This window comes from Hibiscus syriacus, unplaced genomic scaffold, assembly GCF_006381635.1.
Source record: "Hibiscus syriacus cultivar Baekdansim isolate YM2019G1 unplaced genomic scaffold, ASM638163v2 tig00004374_pilon, whole genome shotgun sequence".
Taxonomy (NCBI): Eukaryota; Viridiplantae; Streptophyta; class Magnoliopsida; order Malvales; family Malvaceae; genus Hibiscus; species Hibiscus syriacus.
Window position 1 is genome coordinate 33,109 of NW_024062013.1, and position 10,764 is coordinate 43,872.

The 10,764-nt window shown below is 35.4% G+C and overlaps 1 protein-coding gene across 1 annotated transcript; it reads left to right on the forward strand.

Annotated features, from left to right (window-relative positions):
* The first annotated feature begins 8,805 nt into the window (after positions 1-8,805).
* On the forward strand, positions 8,806-10,143 carry LOC120194150 (putative pectinesterase 11). Its single transcript, XM_039196542.1, is given in 6 exon segments — positions 8,806-9,192; positions 9,291-9,479; positions 9,575-9,810; positions 9,902-9,945; positions 9,948-9,992; positions 9,995-10,143. Coding segments are annotated over 6 exon segments (1,014 nt in total). The 3' UTR covers positions 10,108-10,143.
* Positions 10,144-10,764: the final 621 nt, after the last annotated feature.

Sequence of the window (10,764 nt, forward strand, 5' to 3'; positions counted from 1 at the left end):
TTTTCAAACTACAAAAGGCATACGAAGACTACTACTTTACACAAGAACACAACAAAAATCCATTTTCATGCTTTGAATCCCCACTCAAGTGCACACAAAGGTTATTATACATAACACGCATCAAAGCTTCACATTTTGAATTACAGACAGTAGAGAAATGTTAGAAATATGTTACCTTACTCCTAAGAGTTGTAAAAATAACTCAAAGCTCACCTAAAAGTCTCATTTCCTTTGTCTTGCCCCTTAGAGCTTTCATCCACTTCTCTCACTAAAACAAGTAAAACAAGGGAGTTATTAACTCTCTTAAGGGCTTAGAAATGTTAGAAGTGAGATTTTAGGATTTAGAACTGTTTTAGGGGTCTCCCCAAAGCTCTAGAACTCAAAACCCTCCTAATATCCAACCTCGTCCACCATGGCCAAACCTTAAGGTTGAGAAAATATAGCTCTAGAGAAGATGATTTCAACCCTTTACCTTTATTGATTCAGAGTGGAAATGTGGAGCAACAAGTTTTCACCTTTAACTTTAGCACAATGAGAAGAATGAAACAGTTTGAATGGGAGAAAAAAGACAAGGTTGGAAGATGAGGGCAAACGAAAATAAAAAAAGGGGGAATGAGAGAGTCTTCTCGATTGCATCACCAACCTTCATTTATATTCAACCTTTGAAACAATTTTAGGGTTAATTACACTCCTAGTCCCTATTCTATGTTACTCATATAACACCCCAACCTGTATCCGACCCAGATACAAATCGGAAGTGTCACATTAACTGTTCAAAAACATGTACTTTTATAAAAACCATAGAAAATTTAAAACTTCCTTTCTATAAAGTTAATATTTTACATAAACATGTTCAAAACATTATCAAACTCCATCAGAGCGTACATTCTTAATAACTTGGTTTACATGCCAACATACTAATTTACATAACAGAACATACTTTACAAAATATTTCTGATCTGAACTTTGAGCGGAGATATGCTGCTCTGCTGATCCAAAGCTTGATCTTCTGACTTATCCACTCCTACGTGTAAAACACTTACACTCTAAGTCATAGACTTAGTGAGACATGTAAATACACTATATAAACTAAAAAATGCATGTATATATATATATATATCTCATGTAACATAACATCATACTCGTATTCATACTTAAACCATCATTGACATATCATACCATGCTATCACACAGAACAATATAACCTTACATATAATCAAAGGTACACCTATACAGATTCTGTTATTATTATCAACACCCCTCATATCATTATCCATATTATATTCCTACCTCTTCATTATCTATTCTTACACTTAACCTTCTTACTATTATATATCACACATATCACTTCATATCAAAACTACACATATGCACTCATTATTATTATCCTCATTCCTATTATCATATGATTCCAAACTTATCATTTGTACACGTCCAATAACACATATATCATTTCACAAAAGAACACACATATTATCATAACAAGTTATTTATTTCTTTAAAGCCCATGTATACTTTTGAGAGCTGAAGGTCTGTGAGTACATAGAGGTTGTGCACAATGATGTCACCACAGCTCGTATAAATTCCACTAGGGGCGCATACAAATTTGTCCTAGAGGACCACTATGTCCCGAAGGACCACATATAACACATCCCGAAGGACCACGTAGAACCCTCGACTCTTGGAATGTCAACTATACCTGTAGCTCTCATAACACATGACATGGACATTATCTTTTTATACCATTTCACATTTTCACATAGGCACATAGTTTACTTTCACGTAGCATATTTCTATGTAATTCACATTCACGTATCACATAGCTTTTCACATTTACTTGTATTCCTTTTTTCACATAACTCATAAACATAGGTCTTATCTCATAGCATATACATGTTCTTATATCATCACATAATTCAATTAACATACATAACATATCATGTAATATTCTAATAGGAACACATATAAGTCATCACTTTCACATATCTTTTATCATTTATTTTATCTCTTATGACCATCTAACCTATTATCACACATACATGCATTTACATAATTCACATAATAAGATGCACTCAACAATTAAACCTCTGCATTTACTCATATACATCTAGCACCATATTACTACATGATCATACTCCGGAACTCATAAACATCATATCATACTATACTTATATTCTTGTACTCATGTCATCTATTATCGGAATTAGACTCATCGCAAGTCTTAATTCCCTAAACATCACATACGCTTAATATCACGTACTCACCTGGTCTCAATGAACACTCTTAAGCTCTTGTTCTTTCTTGTGAATCTTACTCTACCGACCTATCCAAACTTTGCTTTCGATCAATGTCTACACAATCATGTATTGATACATATCAGTATTCCAATTGATATACTCTAATCTTTCATTTCTTAGACTAAAGGAAATATCTATTTCTATTTTCCCTTTGAAGTGTATCGATACACACTATAGGGTATCGATACATCCCTTCACTGGTGTATCGGTACACTGCATATTTATCGATACACAAATTACATTCGAAGTTTTTTGTTTCAAAGGGGGTATCGATACACTCCTCAATGTATCGATACACTATGAAGATGTTCTTCAAAATTGGTCTTAGTGTGTCGGTACCTGTTCATAGAGTATCAATACACCCTGCCCAGAGCAGATTTTTTCACTAAAAAATTTAACACTTTGCCCCCCAAATTTTACTTGTTAAGCCCTTCTTATGCCTTAAAACTTGTCTATACATACATATTTAAACCTTATAACACTATAATACTTTACCATTTCTCATAACTAACCATAATTCTTGAATCAAATAATTTCATCAAATTTTCCATGTGTTCTAAATTCATTTTTATCACCTCTAACTTCTTAATTATACTCTTGAAAAGTCAAATTCATCATTATTACTTCAAAAACCTCTTTAAATCCAAAGTTCATTTTTTAAATCCTTAATAGAATTTCATTGCTAATCCTCTCTTTTCAATGTTTTAAGCTTATATAAGTTTTCCTTAAGCTTATATAATACTCAAGGAACCAAAACCCACCTAGAATTCCAAGAATTAATCAACAAAATGAAACTCACCTTTCAAGCTGAAGCCCACGTGAAGAAAAGAAAAGCAAGAAGAATAATAGAGTTTTCCAGATAACTCTTCCCCCACGTGTTTCCTTCTTATTTAAGGGAAAAAAATCTTTTAAGCTAAAATTACCATAATGCCCTTTACTCATTCCATAATTACAATTTAATCCAATACTAAATATTCCTATTTAAATCCTTGAACTTATCAATTTTTCCTAAATTGATCCTCAAAATTTCATAAATTCTCATTTTAGTCACTGACCCAGATTTTGGGATGTTACAACTCAACTCAAAAACACCCTTTTAAAGCCTTGTTGGGCTCAAGCCCAAACCAAAACTTAACCATATACTAGCCCAACACTCTTCAATGGTTCTTTAGCCCATTCAAAACTCATTTGGGTTTTACCCAAAACTACTAACCCGAAAATTGGGGTTACACTGATGACTATGTGAGGACCAGAAGATCATTTAGTATGTTTGTGAGAATTATGTCGATTCTAGGTGACACTGGGGTTCCCTCAGTAACTAGTGTCTAAGAGCTATGTGAGACCAGATACTAGTCAAATTTGTCATTTAGAAAATACACATGAGTATCAGTGTCACATTTAGATAATGTGTAACATGTTTAGTCGTTAGGGTTAGAGACCGTTTAGATGTGTACTCATGGCGAGGACCTTAGCAGAGGATTAAGGGAAGCGTGAGAACCCTACCTCAGTGATAGAGCAATAAATCCTTAAGTAGGTAGCATTTGATTAGGTCATGCATGCACTAAGAGACTAACGATTATAATGTTGGTCTTTATAAGCTCAGCCTTCGAATGTTTACCGTTGCCAGGTTTCTAGTTTGGGTCGTTCGTGGAGCACCATTATAGTAGGACTTCTCAGCATCTCCGACAGAGTACTGTATTGTAGCTTAGTGAGCATTTGTATTCATAGAACCTTACTTATGTATTTGAGTTGTACACTTCAAGATGTATTATTTGTTTTACATTATGTGTCACAAAACTTCGATTTTTGAAAATTATTTTATATTTGTTATTTATGTTTTAATTATGATACCATTCAGTATGTTTGAAAAGAAAATGAACAGATTTTGAAACTCAGGGGTAGCCTAAAGCCCAATGTGACACATTAGGCCCAATCGGGCTTATAGTGTTACAAGATGGATGAACAAGGTGAAGTTCCTCCTTTAAAGAATCGTGTAAGCCTTAGTGATGTGAACTCAAGGGCTGTATTTGAGAAAAAAGCTCGCCAGGCCCTCAGGGTTTTTGAAGCTAACAAGGATGGTTTGAGTCACATTGAGTGTTAGAGAACTATAAGAGAACTTAAAGCTGCCAAGGATACTTGGGGTGATGGAGTGGGCTTCGCTGCATCAAAGCAATTACAGGTTGCCCTAACAGCCATAGAGGGATTTCACAGTTCCCTGGTGTTCACCAGTCTCTTTAATCTCCATTTCATGCTCCAAACTGCTCGGACGTCTCCAATCGGTACAGTGCCTTAATGAATAGACAGTGCTTATCTTGAACCAAATGTAAATGTGAGTCGATTACATGTACACATTACTTACCTGTCATCAACTTACAAATTTTCATTATATATTGTTATGTAAAACAAAACGAATTTTTTCACAGCAATAGTGTGTATTTACAGAAGCGTAAAGTTCTTCCGAACAGACTATGTACAACCAGATTGCAGTGAGTTAACACTATCATGATCATGCCAACAGAGGGGATAAGGGAATTGCTATTCACAAACAGGTTTTGTGTCAAAGCTGCTTAAGCTGATCGCAAATGCTTGTAAAGCTGAGAGTGGGTAACGATAACCCATGGTGAAAATGTCCTTACCGATCTGCCAAACTGCAGAATCACCTTCTCTTGTTCTGATACGGTAACATTCTGGCTTGGATCCACAGTGGCCACCAACTGGAAATTCTTTACAGAAGCCACCGTGACCCGTCCTTTAAAATTTAGGCACCAACACTGCAACTGGCCATACCATCTAGGAGCTTTATTTCTCAATACCAAGCACACATTTTGAACCGATTTCAGAGTTTCGAATGCTCTTATTCGCACTGAATCTAACAAGGGAGAACAATCCTCGTCATGGCATTTCGTGAACGCCATTGGAGTAGGAGCACTTCCTCCTTGTTCGATCGCAGAGAACGGGAATCGAGTACATAGCACACTTATTCTCCTCGGACCTCTCGTCCGAATTGAGCTCATACGATATTTTGCGGTGGTACTCGTAGGTTTCCTCGGACAAACCTGCCTCAAATGAATTATCCGACGTGATCGACAACCAAACGGGGTGAAGAGTCATTTGCATGTTGACTGTCGAAAATGTGAATTTGTTTCCCATGAAATTAGACTGTCAAAGCTTTACTCCTTAAATGAACGAAAACCAAACCCTGAGGTAAAAGATAACGATTCCATACATCTAAAAGCTTGCCTGAGAATTGCAATATAATTGATGCTTGATCTAGAGAAATCATTGCAACTAAAGATATCACAAAATCAGTACAGGTGGCCTTCTGACCTTTTAGCAACCAGTAACAGTTATTAAAATTACCTGACAAAGCTGTAAATTTGTAAATACACTAATAAATATCAGCTATACGAATAAAAGGAACACCATAAGGTAAGGGAAAATAGTTACGAGGACTGATACCCATATACAATCGATATGATGAAGTTCCTTCCCTCTTAATAAGCACTCGATCGGTATCTCTTGGTCCAGGCTATACCAAAATAATAACAAAATAAAACGCCATTTTTTTATTAAAAAAAAAAGAGAAACAAAAGCAAAAATTAAAAGTTTACCTGCTTTAGAGAGATGGGGAACGTTAAGACGCCACATTGTTCTGGTGTTTAGACAATATCTTGAGTAATTTTTCTCCATGATCTACAAAACAGAAGCACAGGCAATCACATCTCGCCTTCTAGGCCAACATGTTTCCGTGCTTCCACTCTTGATTATATCTATAAGCAATTCGGTGGTAATTTGCCCATCGTCCTTGCACTTAATGTAATTGAAGAACAGCTGATGATGATAATAGTGAAGAAGAAGAAGAATCTGGAGAAATATAAGCTTGTCCCCTCCTAGTTATGTTTTTCTCTCTCATGAAATTTCCTTTGGCATATTCTTATCTCCCGCACAAAGCTTTTCAAAGGCATTTCTTGATTTTGACTAAACGCGACTAAAAGAAGGATAAAAGCATAATCAGGAAAAATGCTAAAAAAAGGACGTGAAATTTTAAAGAGCCGGTTTCGTTTTTGGTTTTTTTCAAATTTAACTGAAATATGGGGATTTTGCCGCTGTCGTTGAATCCGAAATAAATGGCAAACCTTTGCAACACATAGGGGGAAAATCTTCAAACTTAGAACTTCTAAAATAAGACTTTTGAAAAAAAATATTATAAATTTCAGAACGGAGGGACAGATTCGTCGGAAAACAGGAAACGGGAGGCAAACGAGGAGCGAGGAGCTTACACAATCTCCAATCGAACCTAGAAATTAGAGAGCTTTTTATATAAACATGAACACCGGCTGTTTATTGTTTTATTTCGATTTCTCTCTCCGCCCATCTCCGTCGCTGCCAGCGCCTCAAACTTCTCAGCATTATTGACTACCGCACCGGCTCTTCCTCTTTTCTTTTTCCACACACTATGATACTGACGAAATTTTCAATTGGCGGGTTTTGTGTTGCGAGTTGGAAACCGCAACATAGACGCGTGGCAGACAATAAAGACATTCGCCCTCTTAATTTCATAATAGCATATTAATGATCAATGGTATAGGATTGTGCAGATTTAATATATTTAATTAGAATTATGATTATTTTTTTCATTTTTAAAATATTACTTTATTTCAATTGAAAATTTAAACCTGTATACAACTATTTGTTTGATAAAGTAACGCATAATTTGACAATAAATGTTAATTTCTAAATATATTTATTTGTAATACACTATCAAAAGTTACAATTATTCATAATATTTCAAGAGTATTTTCAAATGACGAACCCGTAACTTGGGCTTAATCTCTGCTGCAAAGTTCAACAAATCTTTTCATAATTAAGTCATGGCCCCTGAAAATAGTAGGCCGTAATTTTTATTTTTTTATTTAATTTATACATATTTTTTATTTATATTTAAAAGTTATCATTTTTTTAATAATAACATCCTTATTATTCAAATTTAAAACTCTCTTTAAAAATACAATCTAACTTATCGTTATACGCACAATTAATCAATTATGATTTATATATTCATTCAAACATGTAATTATTTAAAGGTATGAGATGTTGTGTACAGTATCTTTGGTTCATGCACTGTATGACATTGCAATTTGGTTGGAAAATGATGTGTTGCAGGTGGAAGATTGCCAAATCTGGTTCATGTATCCACTTGAATTTTATTGCACATTAGGTATGATAAGCATCCTAGAGCTGTGCCAAATTTCAGTCTCTATGTATCCAAACCCCTTGATTATTTACATGAATAAACAGTTTACGCTGTTTAGTAGCACATGTTCTCTTTGTAAAAGGACGAACAAAGTTGATCACGATAAATGTTGTAAATTGGATTGGGAGGGTCGTCCTTGCCTTTACAGTATACAATCCAGATTAATCGATCAATAGACCAGATATAGGTGCTTATAAAAAACAACAAAGAATGATAAACAAAGTTTTTAAAAATATTTATCAATTTTAAATTTTATTTTAATTGATTCATATAATTATACTCCATTTATAATCATTAGATCATGTTGTGCGTTATTTTTTAAAAGTAATTTTATAGTTAAAAATATTTTTAAGATCAAAAGCAATACATAATAGGTAGCTATGCATTTTTTTTATCGTTAATGCAAAATATTTTTGAGATTGGGCTTGAGAAAAATGTTCTTATTTTACATGGGATCGTTGAATTTCATTGACCTAAGCTGCTTGACCAAAATTTTCATTAATATTTTTTTAATAAAAAAAAACTCATTAGCTGCTGCATACAAATCAATGGAGCTACACAAACTGATTAAGCTCAGAAGACTCCTCTTGAGCCCATTAATCACATTTATAGTCCCAATTGGATCTCAAAAATTGGCCTGCAATAAGCCTGCAAAAAAGACGACGGACAGTCGGACAGCCACCAACTTAGGGGTAAAGGAATCGGCGGAGAAATGGTCAACTCACCCATTCAAACAAAGATTGCATATGCACCACTTATCTTAAATTGACACAATTAACAAAAAAAAAAATGAACCAGAAAGTTTCACATTAAGTGTAGGTTTCAAGCCATACCAAGACTTATTATAAGCTTACTCCCAATCGTTATCCATATTAACATTCATGACGTTAATCTCAAGCAGACGAAACTATCAATTCCTGTTAGCTGGAGCTTTAAAAAACAAATGATAGTTTAAGTTGCCTACTACAACCCCCAGCTAGAAGAAAATCAAATGGCGGCCATGGTCTATCAAGCTCTGCCAGAATTTCTACTCGCCGGCTACTTGTATTAGCGGCTACAGTTGATCTTTTCTAACATAATGCATACACGGTTGCTTGAAGCTCGATTTACATGACACTTCCATGGCAAGAAAACGATCCCTGATATGTATAAAAGAACAGTATCCACCATCGTCTATACATAAAAGCCATTGATCTTAGCATATATATAGTTCATATCTTCATTTACTGCACGTAATTCTTGATCTTACCAACAATGGCTCCAGCTTATTCTAACTACGCTTGCATTTTTATCTCAACATTATTCATGTTCATGTTGGCAAGTTCTCGAGCAGATGCTGCTGCTGCAACTTCCACCGCCATACTTATAAATGTCGACCAATCCGGGAATGGAGACTACAAGAAGATACAAGACGCCATTGACGCAGTTCCATCCAACAACAACGAGCTTGTTTTCATATTGGTTAAACCTGGCGTCTACAATGAAAAGATTGTTGTGCCTGTGGACAAGCCTTTCATTACTATAAGTGGTTCAAAGCCAAATGAGGTGATAATAACTTGGAATGATAGTGGCAACATATTTGAATCTCCTACCGTCACTGTGTTGGCTTCAGATTTTGTTGCCCGTTACCTCACAATTCAGGTATATATATATAACGAAGAGATGATATGGTTTTTAATAGTCGAGCTTAAAGTATTCATATCGATTGACCTTTTTGCGTTACTCTTTTTTATAAACAGAATACATTTGGTCCCGGAGCTAAAGCAGTTGCGTTAAGAGTATCAGGAGATAGGGCATCTTTCTTCGGATGCAGAATGTTATCTTATCAGGATACGTTGCTCGATGACACTGGAAGACATTATTATAAAAACTGTTACATTGAAGGAGCCGTTGACTTCATTTTTGGAAACGCCGCTTCCCTTTATGAGGTAATAAGTTGTAGGAATATAGAATCCTTTTATCGTATATATTGTTAATCTAAGTAGCTAAATCATCAGCTTACACATGGATTTCTTTTTTCCAGAAGTGCCATTTGCATTCACTCTCAGAAGGTGATGCAGCTATAACAGCCCAACGAAGAGAGTCTCCTTCGGAGAACACAGGCTTCACTTTCTTGGGTTGCAAGATAACTGGCGTAAGGACGGCTGTACTAGGAAGGCCGTGGGGTGCATATTCCAGGGTGGTCTTTGCCTTTACCTATATGTCTAATGTGATATTACCCCAAGGGTGGGATGACTGGGGAGACTTGTCCAAGCAAAGGTAACAAGAAAGACCAACCTATTCTCTTCTTACATTATTACTGTCAAGTAAAGAAACTGAGCAATGGTTTTCTGGTTTCTTTGATTTACAGCACCGTGTTCTACAGGGAATATAAATGCTACGGACCTGGTGCCAATGCAAGAAAAGGGTTGAATGGTCGGGAAAGCTGACGGATAGTGAGGCAGGATTTTCTTGACAAAGAACATGATTGGTGGTAAGAGTTGGATCAGGTCTACGTCAACTCGTTTCAAGAAAGCTTCGACTGTCATCTCCAACAATTCGACTACACATGCTTGATGATCGTTAATTAAAATGTTTGATGTTGTAAGCGCTAGTGTTCCACTACCTTAGAATGATTTCTTTTGTAACCATATTGGATTTATTCGTCGATTTATTTGCAGTTGCTTCAAAATAAAAGTCTGAAATTCCCCTGCATCATTTGTGATGATGGAAATGTTATTCTAATCACCAAAGCTTTAAACATCTGCATGGAAATTATGTTTTTCTTAAGGCTGTTCTTTTATAATCAGCTGCAAAATCCATTACTGAAAAAGGTTAAGAGAGTGCTGCTGAATCCATAATGCAGTAGGCCTTTTTTTCTCCTACCCGAGGGGAACAAATATTTGGGCCATTGGCCAATTTTCCGTGCTTTGTCTAAAACGGTTTCAAGCTTGCAACGTGAGCATCATTAAAAAATCATGGCAATCTTTTGCTTAATAAACACAATTTTCCCATCTACTTCAATAGATTTCTTATTTATAGAAGTGGATACTTTCACTTAATCAATACGTATAGAAGTGGACTGCTCAACTTTTTCTTAGCTCCCAAACTAAGAAGAAATTCAACATGACAGACCAACTAATTTGCCTTTAACGAAATAATTTGAGGTGCTTAATAGTTTCGAACCAATTTGATTCCTACCACAAGGATATCCTTGACACTTCCGTCCATAAG